The sequence below is a fragment of the Rhincodon typus genome, chromosome 32 (assembly GCF_021869965.1).
Source record: "Rhincodon typus isolate 14 chromosome 32, sRhiTyp1.1, whole genome shotgun sequence".
Classification (NCBI taxonomy): domain Eukaryota; kingdom Metazoa; phylum Chordata; class Chondrichthyes; order Orectolobiformes; family Rhincodontidae; genus Rhincodon; species Rhincodon typus.
Window position 1 is genome coordinate 31,346,020 of NC_063363.1, and position 13,725 is coordinate 31,359,744.

Consider the following 13,725-nt stretch of genomic DNA (forward strand, 5'->3'; position numbering starts at 1 on the left):
AGTATACCACATTAGCAGATGTGCAGGTGAACATCTGCTTGATGTGGAAAGTCTTCTTGGGGCCTGGGATGGGGGTGAGGGAAGAAGTGTGGGGGCAGGTGTAGCACCATCATAAGGTTAGAAGTGGGGATATTAACTGATGATTGCACAATATTCATGACCATTTGCAACTCCTCAGATACTGAGGCAGTCCATGATATAATGCGACAAGACCTGGATAATATCCATGATTGGACTGACAAGTGGCAAGCAACATTCACGCCACACAAATGCCAGGCAATGACCATCAACAATTAGAAATGAATCTAACCACCACCCCTTGACATTCAATGGTATAACAATCACTGAATCCCCCACTATCAACATCCTTGGAGTTACCATTAATCAGAGACTCAACTGGACTCGCCACATAAACACAGCAGCTACAAGAGCAGGTCTGAGACTAGAAATACTGCAGTGTGTAACTCACCTCCTGACTTCCCAAAGCCTGACCATCATCTACGAGGTACAGGACAGAACTGTCATGGAATATTCCCCCAGTTGCCTAGATGGGTACAGCTCCAGCAACACTCCAGAAGCCTGACACCATCCAGGTCAAAGCAGCCTACTTGATTGGGACTACATGCACAAACATCCACTGCCTCCACCACCAACACTCAGTAGCAGCAGTGTGTACAAAGTGCACTGTAGAAATTCACTAAAGATCCTCAGACAGCACCTTCCAAACCCACAACCACCTCCATCTAGAAGGACAAGGGCAACAGATACATGGGAAACACCACCACCTGCAAGTACCCCACAAAGGTGCTCACCATCCTGATTTAGAAATGTTTCACCATTCTTTCACTGTTACTGGGTCAAAATCCCAGAATTCCCTCCCAAATGACAATCTGACTGAACCCACAGCAGGTGGACTGTAGTGGTTCAAGAAGGCAGCTCACCACCACCTTCTCTAGGGCAGCTAGGGGCAGGCAATAAAATAATGGCCAGCCAGCAATGCCCACTCCCATGAATGAATAAATTTGAAAAAAAAGCATACAGATCAAGCAGGATCTGTAGAGAGATCTGTTTTTCTTTCACATTTCCAGCGTCTACAGTTCTTTATATTTATCTGAGACTGGATATCGAATGCTACATTTCAGAGGAAGCCCTTTAACCCATGGAGTCTGAACCAAGAAAACACTTCTGTAAAGCTACACCGGTTCCACTTTCCAGCACTTGGTTGCCTTGAGTGTTTTGACATTTTGAGTGCTCATCTCAGTATTTCTTAAAGATTGTGAGGTTTCCTGCATCAACTAACCTCCCAGGCAGTGCATTCCAGATTCCCGCCAACCTCTGGATGAAAACCATTTTCCTCAAATCCCCACTAAACCTCTTGTCTTCACCTTAAAATTAGCCTTTTTGTTAGTGACCCTTCGACTAAGGGAAACAGCTGCTTTCTATCTACCCTGTCCATGCCCCTCACAATCTTATACACCTAAATCAGGTCCTATCTCAGCCTTCTCTGCTCTAAACAACCAGAGCTTATCCAGCCTCTCTTCATAGCTAAACTGCCCTGTCCTAAGCAACATCCTGGTGAATCTCCTCTGCACCCTCTCCTTTCTTCCCCTAGTACAGTAACTGGAACTGCGCACAGTACTCCAGCTGTGGTTTAACCAAAGTCCTGTTTCGCTCCAACATTACCTCTCTGCTTTTATAATCTTTGCCATGACTAATTAAGGCAAGTGTCCCATATACTTTCTTAACTCCTTTATTAACCTGCCCTGCACCTTCAGGGATCTACGAATAAGCACCCCACTCTGTTCCTCTGAGCTTTCTAGTGTCCTGCCTTTCATTGAGTACTCCCTTGTTTTGTTACTTCTTTCAAAGTGCATCATCTCACATTTATTGTGCAACAGATAAGGTTTATTTAACAAGCATGTTGTATGGGATCTATTAGGTAAGAGTGACCATAAAATGATGCAATTGCTCATTAAGATGTAAAGTGAAGAAGTCAAATCTGAAATTAGGGTCCTGAATCTAAATAAACCAAACTATGAGGCACAAGTAAATAATAATGGATTTGGGAACCTTACTAAAAGGGTTGACATTGAATAGCCAATGGTTAATATTTAAGAAATGTATGCACGATTTTCAAGTAATTTTTTATTCCTATCTGGTGCAAAAATAAAACAAGAAAGGTGTCTTAACCAAGGCTTACAAAATAAATAGGAATACTATTTGATACAAAGAGAAAGCATATAATGTTGCCAGGAAAACCAGCAAGCCTGAGGGTTGGGAGCAGTTTAAAATTTAGCAAAAGTGGACCAAAAAAATTGATGAAAGTGGGAAAATAGAGTGTAACAGTAAATTGCAGTGTAAATAAAAACTGTAAAAGCTTCTAGAACTATGTGAAGAGAAAAAGATTAGCAAAGACTAACATAGGTCCCTTAGTTCAGATTACAAAAGAATTGGTGTTGGAGGTCTTATAATGCATAAAGCTAAATAAATCCCTGGGACCTGATCAGGTCTTTCCTTGGGGGGAGCCTAGGGAGATTGTTGGGCCCCTTGTTGAGATAGTTGTATCATCAATGGCCACGGGTGAGGGGGAGGAAGACTAATGTGGCTAATGTGCTGCCAGTATTTAAGAAAGGCTGTAAAGGAAAAGCCAGGGAACTATAGACCAATGAGCCTTAGTTGGAGGGAAATTCTGACAGATAGGATTTACAAGAATTCGGAAAGACAAGGACCGATTAGGGATAGTCAACACGACTTTGGGCATCGGAAATTGTGTTTCACTAACTTGATTGAGTTTTTTTGAAGAGGTGACAAAGAAGATTGATGAAGACAGAGTGGCAGACATTGCCTACATGGTCTTCAGCAAAGCATTCGACAAGGTTCATGAAAAAGCTTCACAAAAGCCAGTATCCCGTCACCAAGTCACCCTTTATTTACAATGTGCATAGTACTTGACACTGGCATGGCTTCCTCAGAGGAAACAGAACCTTTGAGACTCTTGTTTATACCTGTCAGCCAGGGCTCCCTGATTGGACTAGATTAACAGCTCTAAATCAGGGAACTCATTCGAAGAGGTTCACCTGGCTGATCTTGTTAAATCATTACATCCATCCCCCTCTAAGTCCGGGGATGTAGACCTGCTGTTTTTCTTGTAGCATCTCCTGGGGCGTTTTCACACCGATTCTGGTTCCTCCAATTCAGCATTGGAAACAGGGAGTGAGTACCAGGCTGCAGCCTGCCTCTTGTGCCCAGAGCATCTTGGAAGATATTCATCCTCTTCTTGAGGCGGTAAAGGCTTTGAGGCCGTGACATCCGCTGTGTCCATCTCAGACCCTGAGATTTGTCAGACACTAAACAGAGGGAGAGCACCACAGCTTCCGACAGCCTTTCCAGCTGTTCTGAGGGACCGGGTATGTTTGCACCTGCCACGTTCGTGAGTTTGCAGTTTTTGAGCCTCGGTCCACATTCTTCTTCAGGGCCGGCTCACCTACCTGAACTTTGTACGTCACGGTACCTGACCTTGCATTGACCGTGTCCCTTACCCACACAGGGCAATTTCCATGCTTTCCGCACCAAACTTCGTCCCCTGAAGTGAAGTGTCTCTCTCACTTAGCGGAGTCTTGTGCCCAGCACTAGCATTCCTGATGGCATTTCACTCTCCATGCCTGGAGTTCCAGGAAGATCGGGTTTAAACTGATGTGGAGTCTTCTCCCCTTTAGCAACTCTGCTGGAACTATCCCTGTTAATGCATGAGGGGTGGTCCTATAATCAAATTAAAACTGGGATAGTTTGGTATTGAGTGAAGCTGTCGGCTGTTTCTTTAAGCCTGCCTTCAAAGTTTGGACTGCTCTTTCTGCCAGACAATTGGATGATGGGTGGTATGGAGCTGTCCTTATATACCAATGCCATTTGACTTCAGGAAATATTCAAATTCCCTGCGGGTAAATGATGGCCCGTTGTCTGTGACCAAAACTTCCAGAGTTCGTCCATTCTAAAAGATGCTCACAGCTTTTCTGTCATAATCTTAGTGTTTGACAATTGAATCTGATGCACATCTAATCAGTGAGGATCTGCACTGACTAAGAACGTTAAACCCACAGAAGGTATAGTCGACGTGTAACCGAGTCCAGGGTCTGGAGGTGCTAAGGGTTCCAGGAGTGCTGCAGAGATTGAGAACATTGTGATTTGGTTGGATTCTGGGATTAATCCTAGAAGGAGTTTGCGATTCGGGACCATTGAGGGTGGCAAAATGTGGAAACAGTAGAGTTGGTTACTTGATTGGGGACCATTGGAGGATCTATATATGGGGCAAGGATCTGGAGAAAGGGAGATTTGAGGTGCAGAAGGACTGAACAAATGGTTCTGGATCACTGACAAAACAGGGTCATGCAGTACTGGGCCTTGGCTTGTCAAAAAAAAATCTTATTTCACCTGAATATTTTTACCTAACAAAAACAGAGAGAGTTTTCAATCTCAGTGTTTTTAAGGCATGTGAATTTGACGAATTTTACAAAATTCCATCAAGATATCAACAGGATTTGAAGTCAGGGTCTTGAACAGCCAATGTCTTATTGTTTTATAATGGAATGTTGTCAGTATCAACCGGTCAGATCACATAAAAAGTTCGACTGGGGCCTGTATAACCAAATCAAGCAAACATTAAAAATTAGTGCATGAACCTGAGACATGTATGGGCCAATTGCTAGCAGTTTCATAAAAATAGCGAAAGAATTATGGATGCTGTAAATAGGAAAAAAAAAGATATTGCTGGAAAAGCTCAGAACCAGTTCTGAGGAAGGGTCATTCGACACTGTACATTAACTCTGATTTCTGCGCCAGACATGCTGAGCTCTTCCAGCAATTTCTGTTTTTGCTAGTAGTTTCGTCTTTGGGTACTTAATATCATGGCCTCACTTCCCACTCCAGAAATCGCTAAAAGGAAGAGGCTGATATTGCATGCCAATGCAGTGCTGCGTTTCTTTTAATTCTTTCATAGCATGTGCATGCCACTGGCTGGGCCAACATTTATTACCCCTGAGCAGGTGGTGATGAGCTGCCTCCTTGAATCATTGTAGTCCATCTGGTGTGGTACTCCTACAGTTCTCTTCGGAAGGGGGTGCCAGAATTTTGATTCAGCAATAACGAAGGAATGGTGTTATTAGTAACAATTCACAATGGTGTGTAGCTTGGAAGGGGAACGTGCAGGTGGGAGATGTTCTCATATATTGGTGGCAGAGGTCAAAGATTTTAAAGGTACTATTAAAAGGACCTTGGTGAGTTGCAGAAACACATCATGTAAATTGCTGCCATTGTGCATCTGTGGCAAAGGGAGTGAAATTTGAGGGAGGTACATGGTCGCTAATCGAAATAGGCAGCTTTCAGATAACTGCTTTCTTAGATTCCATTATATTCAAGAGGAACCAGGAAGGAATCCCTGGTGTACTTGCCAATACTTATCAACCAATGTCAACTTCACATTACGTTGTGTGCTATATTACAATAATGCTTACACTTTAAAACGAGACTGGGGAGTAAAATACTTTGAGAGCTCCAGTGGTCATAAAAGCAAGTCCTTTCTTGAAAGGAGATTAAGTTAGTTACTGGTTTCCTATTGTACATTTTCTTTATGAGAAGGGAAAATAATTTCATGATCTTGACATTCCAAAGCTTGCAGCTAATTAAGTACTTGCTGATTTGTTTACAATGTTGTAATGTAGGAAAATATAGTGTTTACCCCTAAAGGACATGTTTTTTTTAATTGCCAAAAGACATCAGCTAAAACCTTTGTATTTTCCTGGAAAGGAAAATTCTGTGAGATGTCTGATTGTTGTTTTGTGAGATTGTTTATTTTGTTCAATATTGATTATTGAAGTCACCACATACTTTTCCTTTTTGGACTAAAAACAGGAACGGAATTTGGATCCTGCTATATCGCTGAAATACCAGGAGAGTTTTGCAAATTGGGAAAGTCAAATGGTGTAAATTTTTGCCTGTGCAAAACAATGTTATTGTTAGAACAGTGAGATTGATACATAATTACATCAGAGCAGCAACAGGAACTTTTGAGTGAAGAAAAAACTGCCTGATGACAGAGCCCTTGGATTGGTCCAGCTGCAGTTAGTTACAAATTAATTATAGAGCAGCCAGAGACCTTCAGAGCCAATAAACAGAAAACATCTTCCTCTCTCCTTCTCCTCGTATAACTGAGATGATTACAAAACTTAAAAGAATGAATTCTATTTTAAAGGGAAGACCTGGGCCTACTAGATCAACTATCACAGTGAACAGAAGAACTAGGAGAAGGAGTAGGCAATTCAGACCCTCATGCCTGCTCCACCATTTAATATGATCATGGCTGATTTCACTTTGGCGTCAACTCCACTTTCCTGTCTGCTCCCATTACCTTTTGACTCATTATTCTATTAGTATATGAAGGGGAAGAGGATAATCAGGAAAAATAATAAGGCACATTAAGGACCAAGAGAGCAATCCGTGCCTGGAGCCAGAGGATGTTATAAAAGTGTGTCAAATGAGTACTTCACATCTGTCTTCACTTTAAAGAAAGAGGATGTAAGGAGAGAATTCAGGAAGAGAGGCCGAGTTATTCTTGAGTAGTTTGACACAGGCAGTTGTGGCATGGATTATAAGAGCTGGGAGGTTATGTTGGAGCTGTACAGGACTTTGGTGTACTATGCATAGTTCTGGTCATTGCACTATAGTTTAAGTCATTATAATAGCAAGTCAGAACCCCACAGAACTGTGGATATTTTAAATATGTAATTCCAAAATATATTTCTTTAAAAAAATGGATGATACAGCAAGAAAGGAATAACCATACTTGCCCTACGGCAAGTTAAGTTCACCAGACTGGTTCCTTAAGTGAGCAGATTGCTTAGTGAGGTAAGCATTAAGTAGACTAGATTTACTGAATTTTAGAAGAATGAGAACAGATCTAATTTAAACATTTAAGATTTTTAGAGGGCTTGACTGGCTTGATGCAGGAGAAAATCTGTCTTTGGCTGGAGAACCCAGAACATAGAATTACAGATTCAGAATTTGGAGATAGCTATTTAGTAGAGATGAGGAGAAATCCCTTCCTCAACAGTTTGTGAACTTTCAGAATTCTCTATCCCAGATGTCTGTGAACATTCAAACATTTCGTGTATTAAAGATAGAGGTCAAGGAATTTTTAGGGATTAACAGAATTAAGTAATATAAAGGACAATGTGGAAGGTTGAAGTCGCAACAGAAGGTCAGTCAAGATCTTACTGAATGAAAGAGAAGGCTCTAAAAGTCAAAAGACCCATAGAAGTTCCTTTCACTTATGCATTGATAGAAAATTATAAAATCGTTATCTGGATCATTAAGGTCCTTTAGGGAAGGAAACTTCTGGCCTAAGTATGACTCCAACTGTACAGTAATATGGTTGACTCCTAACTGCCCTCTGCACAATTAGGAATGGGTAATAAATACTGGCCTACATCACAGAAATGAATAAAAACTAGAACTTTGCACCAACTGGTTGCTGTGATCCACCTACCAGAGGCCCCATTAAACACCCATTTGAACGCCCACGGTCATCTCTTGGCTCCTGCTGTCCTTGTTGATAAGAGTGCGGATGAGCACCGCCTTCAGGGTAAAGGGCGTCACTACAGGACCGGCCGAGACGTCACCGGACATAACCAATCAGAAGCACGATACCGCAGTGACATTATCGCCCATCGTCACCGCGTATTCCCGCCTCCTCGGCACGGTGGTTGGGTAGCTGTGTTGATGACGTACATACGGAATTATGATAGGTCGATGATGGTGTCAGTCAACCACCTGGGGGCGGGGCTTGGCCCAGGTGCCCTCTGAGGGTGGAAGGATCCGGCGACATGGCCGTGGGGCTTGAGGCGGCGGCAGTTGGCTGCCTGTTTTCGTGGTGCTCGTTGGCTGCCACTTTTGGCTGCTTGCTTTTCGTGGCTTGGAAACTGGGGCTGGTTCAACGGCTGCGGTATCAGGTGAGGAAGGGGGCTGGGTACGACGTCAGTGAGCCTTTTAGGGAGGGCAAGTGTCAGAGATCAATGAGCCTCGTTGGGGCGGGTCAGAGGTCAGTGATAACAAGGTGTAGAGCTGGATGAACACAGCAGGCCAAGCAGCATCATAGGAGACACTGGGTCTAGGCCCGAAACGTCAGCCTTCCTGCTCATATGATGCTGCTTGGCCTGCTGTGTTCATCCAGCTCTACACCTTGTTATCTCAGATTTCCCAGCATCTGCAGTTCCTACTATCTCAGAGGTCAGTGAGCCTTGTTGGGCGGGTCAGAGGTCAGTGAGCCTTGTTAGGAGGTCAGAGGTCAGTGCAGTGGGAAGCTCTTAGGGTCGGTGTGGACTTATTGGGCCAAAGGACTTGTTTCCACACTGTAGGAATGCTATAGATTCTATGCGCCTTGTTAGGGGGTCAGAGGTCAGTAACCAATGCTCACTGTCCTGGAAACAGTATCAGTTGTTGTTGTATGGTGGTCGGGGTATTTTCCCCGTTTCTAGCATTGGGGTGTCAGAGGGCCATGCTCTCTCTATGGGGTGCATCAGGAATGGGATACCTGGAGCACTGACTCCTTCCTGGGGGCTTGGGATGTGAGAGGTGGGATGATTGATTCCTACAATGCTGAGGTTGGGCTTAAGAGGTCAGTGATTCCTATGCTAGGTGAAAGCTCGCTGCAGCCCAGGGAATCCACGATATTCTGACCCTGGCCGTTGTAGGTAGTCATGACAAAACTGCTCCAAAGTAGGAGAGACTGACATTCTACAAATGTGTTTTATAGTCCAACATAAAATAAGGTGCACTGTATAAGAACTGAGGCTGTTTCAGTGGGTGAGTGATGTTTTTTCCTTGATTCATTGAACAGGTGGAAGCTTCAAGTCCCAGACATGGTGGTGAGAGTGTAGCTGAGGTGCTGAAGGCTCATGGTGTGAAGTACGTGTTCACCTTGGTGGGAGGACACATCTCACCGATTCTTGTGGCTTGTGAGAAGATTGGCATCCGTGTGGTAGACACACGACATGAGGTCACAGCTGTATTTGCTGCTGATGCTGTGGCCAGGCTTTCAGGTAATAAAGGTAACTGTGTAGGGGGGAAGCGTATGCTGACAACAAGCTTTGAAGAAACACCCAACTACACCAAACCAACACTTCTCAGACTTGTGGTTTCCCTGACAATCTTCCTAATTTGGGGATAATGGGAATCCAGCGGATGTGGTATATCTAGATTTCTAGAAGGCATTTGACAAGATGCTGCATAAAAGACTGATACAGAAAGTTAGATCTCGGGGTAAGGGTTCAGTATTGGATTGGGTAGATGATTGGCTGACTGACAGAAAGCAGAGGGTTGGGATAAATGTATCTTTCTCTAGATGGCGAACTGGGTGCCATAGGGTTCAGTTTGTGGACCTTTATTATTTATAATCTATGTGAATGATCTGCTAACAGAATCAGAGTGTAACATAGCAAAATTCACGGAGAATACTAAAATAGCTGGGAAAGCAGGCTGTGATGAGGAGATAAAGATGGATATTGATAGGCTAGGATAATGGGCCAGAATCTGCCAGATGGAATTTAATATGGATAAGTACAAAGTTTATCGTTTTGGTTGGAAAACTGAAATGGCAAATTATTACTAAAATTGGAAGCAGATTCAAAGTGCATCAGTGCAGAGAGATCTGGGCATTATGTGCATGAATCACAGAAAGTGGGTATGCAGATGCAGTAAGTAATAAAAAAACGCAGATGGAATGCTGCCATTTATTGCAAAAGGACTGGATTATAAAAGTAAGGAAGCATTGCTACATTTATATAAGTTATTGGTGAGATCACACCTGGAATATTATGTCCGGTTTTGGTCTCCTTACTTGAGGAACGATGGGGTGGCACTGGGGGCAGTTCAGAGGAGGTTCACCAGGTTGATTCCAGGGATGAAGGGGCTGGCAAACGAGGAGCAGTTGAATAGTTTTGGCTTGTACTCGCTGGAGTTCAGAAATATGAGGTGGGATCTGATTGAGGTATATAAAATGCTGAAGGGGTCTGATAAGGTGGACGTTGAACAGATGTTCCCTGTTGTGGGACAGTATTGTACAAGAGGTCATGGATTTTGAGTAAGAGGAGGTAGGTTCAAAACTGAGATGAGGGAACCTACTTCTCTCAGAGGGTTGTGAATCTGTGGAACTCACTGCCGTAGAGTGCAGTGGAGGCAGAATCAATCAACAGATTCAAGAAAGAAATAGATATATTTCTGATGATAAGCAGGATAAAGGGATGTGGGGACCAAACAGGAAAGTAGTGTTGAGACCAGGATAAGATCAGCCAAGATAATGTTAAATGGTGGAGTGGGCTCGAAGGGTTTTGGTTCCTAATTCCTAAGCTTTTTTTTTGGTGAAGATGCACATTGACATTGTAGCAGATTGGCCTCATTCTCAAATCCATGCTTCTATTGACTAGAACTTGATGCTACTCCAAGCCAAATCATATTAATGTACACTTTAGACCCCTCTATCCCTCTAATTCTCATTCAAGATTTTTCTTCAACTTACCTATTTAATCTGTCCAAATGTTCTGTTCTTTGACTCAATGTTGATTTTTTTTTTCAGTAAAAAGGTGTTCCACTGATGTCAAAGCTTAAATTTAAAAAAAGTAACCTGGCATTTGCTGTTTATGTCTGCAAGAACATTGATCAGAATCTCACTTAATCTATCTTCCCGATATTGTGATATAGGAATGTTGCACAGAATTGGGGCATTTTGCAGTGAATTCAGCAACATTGAATGGTCATCCTGTTCATTTTTGGTCACCTAGGACCTGCTGTATTGCCTAAGATTTAATGCTTAAAACACTGAATATCTCCTCCCATTCTCTATCAATCCTCTTCCTAACCCGACCTCTGTGAATGTTCGATTGTGCATTGTCACACACTTCACTTCATCATTGATGCATGTATCTTAAGCTAAATTCTTTCCACTTCCCTCTCCTTTCAAAAGTCTTCCTTAACCATCATTCAAGTCGATTGCCAATAATACACAAACATATTATGAACTATTTACTTTCATCAGTTGCAACCTGCTATTCTCCTCTTTTTACAATGGTTTGACTGACAACGGATATATTCTCTTGAGTATAGAATCAAGTAGTAGCATTTTAGGATGATTAATTGACATGAAGGGGTAGAGAGTGGGACAAGTATTTTCTACAGCCAGTCCAGATCAAGGGGGTACAACCTTCCTGTTGGAGCTCCACTGTTCAGGGGTGAAATCAGGAGGCACATCTTCACACAGTGGGTAGTGCAACTCTGGAAAACCTTACCCAGAAACTGCTGACACTGGGGTCAGTTGAAAATTGATGAGATTGATGAATCTTATTCTTACAAGGGTATTGAGAGGTATAGAACTAAGCTTGATCAGCCGTGATGTTATCAAATGATGGAACCAACTTGAGGGGCTGAATGGTCTTCCTTTTGTTCTGATGGTCCAGATGCTGCAGATATTAATTTCTTTTTCATGACCTTCTCAAGAAAATACTTGGTCTGCTCTGCAGCCATTGGGCAACATTGATTATTTACTTCAGTAGTTTTTAAGTTATTTTGTTGATATTGCAAACAAGCAGCTATCGCCTCTTGCCTTTTGTTATAGCCTTAATTTGGCTCCATCATGTAGTTATCGCTGTGTAATGTGTAGCTAACCATTTGAGTACAGTGTGCCTTTCATTACTGACTCAGACCTGTTTCATTGTGGTCCACTTTGCTAAACACTTTACAGCAGAAAACGCAAAGGTTGTTCAGTGCACTTTACCATTTCTTTGCAGGCTCCTACTTCAATCCATAGTCTGCATATTTCTTATCTAAATATCACTGCTAGTCTTATGACATGGTGTTTGGGATAATTGCATTTGGTTAATGTTTAATGAGGGCCAGTGTAAGATCAAAGATAAAGAAGTTGGAGATAAAGTTGTACAATGGATTCATAAAAGAACTTATTTCTTTGTTTTGCTATCCTAGCCTAAGTTCTGTTTACCTTGTAGAATTGCAACTGACAGCAGCTGGTCTGACATGGGACTGACATCCTGTACCATGTGGAATTGACTGTGGTGTAGATTCAATATTGTAGGCCTGCTGATGTGCCCTCTATATTTGCCATATAAATGCTTCTCCCAAACTATACAGCCCAGTATTTGTACAGCTGGACCAAGCACCATTTAGTGTTTAACTAAAAACTCAGGAGATTACACCTTGTGTTTTTCCCTTTACAGGAATGGCGAAGAAACCATGACCATGAGTGCTGTAGTTATTGTCAGTATATTAGGGAATGATCAAGTTAATCTCAGTATATTGAGGAGTCTGCCTGTTGTTGCAGTGTAAGAAGCATGGCCATTGAATGTGTGTACTGATAGCTATTTGGCTTTGTTTCAGGTTCTATTGGTGTTGCTGCAGTAACTGCAGGTCCTGGTTTAACCAACACGGTGACTGCAATGAAAAATGCGCAAATGGCAGAGACTCCAGTGCTGCTGATTGGGGGAGCAGCTGCAACTCTTCTACAGGTAAACAGTCTTCCCACGAGGGAGTGTTTCCATTCAGTACATCTGATGCACTTAATAACAACAGCTTGTGTTTATATGGTGCTTTTGTCCCATTGTAACACATCCCAACGTGCTTTGGAGCGACAAGCAGAGGATTGCACCGACCCACGGAAGGAGATATTAGCATGGTGATCAAAAGATTACTCAAAAAAAAGAAAGGCTTTAAATAAAGAAAGAAAAACCAAGATGTTTAGGGAGAGAATTGCAGAACTTGCCACTCAGGCAACTGAAAGCCCTGCCATCACTTGTGGAGTGATGGGAATAGAGGTTGATCAAAGTCAAAATTACCAGGATATCTGTTTCTCTTGTGCAGTTGTGGAATTGGAGGAGATTGGGAAGAGTGAGATCATGGAAGGATTTGAAAGTGAAATTTGAAATGGACCAGGAGCTAATGTAGGTTAGCAAGCACTGCAGTGATGATTGAATGAGATGTGGTTTGAGTTCAGACACTGGCAGCAGAGCTTCAGGTAACCAAGTGTAAGGAGGATTGCCCATTGAAATAGTCAAGTCTAAAGATAACAAAGGCACGGATGAGGATTTCATTAAGATGGATTTTCATCATTTGTGTAGCACTGCTTTGCCCTTGGATTTTCAAACAGCTATTATTGCTACAAACTAGTGGTAATTGAATTGTTGTACCTATGGTTTGATGGATAGTTCTGCCCTGGGCTTTTTACGGTATGTTGGCAGACTAAGCCATTTCTAAGCAAACTTAGATATGAACAATTTCCTGAGAACTCTTTGGAAATAGTTCCTTAGAATCGTAGATGATGTGCCTGATGTAATCAGGAACAAGTTATTTGCTTATGTTGTGTAGTTGCACTTCAGATTTACCCTATTTTGTAAGTTCTTTAGCCATTAGAGCGAAAGACAACAGAAGGGCTCCTTGAGAGTTCTGCACCAAGCCCTGATGCATGGTCTCGGATCTTTTTCTCACCCCAAATTTTACAATGAACAGGGAAGACATCACTGATTTTCCCACTTCTAAAGGAATGATTAGGTTCATCTCACTGGAAACTTGTTTTGTGATGTTCATTTATAGTTATTTGTTTGATAGTTTCTGGCCTTCAGGCATTGCAACAAATTGCATTTATGTATACTGGTCCTAATGTCATAAAACAATCCA

The 13,725-nt window shown here is 42.3% G+C and overlaps 2 protein-coding genes across 4 annotated transcripts in view; one reads left to right on the top strand and one right to left on the bottom strand.

Moving 5' to 3' along the window:
* LOC109924137 (protein FAM118B) overlaps positions 1 to 7,657 on the bottom strand; it is a 54,901-nt gene extending 47,244 nt beyond the window's left edge. The window contains exon 1 of one of the 3 annotated variants that reach the window (XM_020524175.2): positions 7,538 to 7,657. The gene's annotated coding sequence lies outside the window, so the exon portion shown is untranslated. The remainder of the gene's footprint in view (positions 1 to 7,537) is intronic. The other 2 variants (XM_048615393.1, XM_048615392.1) reach the window with 2 other exon arrangements.
* Positions 7,658 to 7,835: 178 nt separating this feature from the next.
* ilvbl (ilvB (bacterial acetolactate synthase)-like) overlaps positions 7,836 to 13,725 on the top strand; it is a 24,479-nt gene continuing 18,589 nt past the window's right edge. Inside the window, exons 1-3 of the mRNA XM_048615377.1 lie at positions 7,836 to 8,000; positions 8,888 to 9,089; positions 12,433 to 12,560. Of these exons, the coding sequence (XP_048471334.1) occupies positions 7,875 to 8,000; positions 8,888 to 9,089; positions 12,433 to 12,560 (456 nt within the window). The 5' untranslated portion in view covers positions 7,836 to 7,874. The remainder of the gene's footprint in view (positions 8,001 to 8,887; positions 9,090 to 12,432; positions 12,561 to 13,725) is intronic.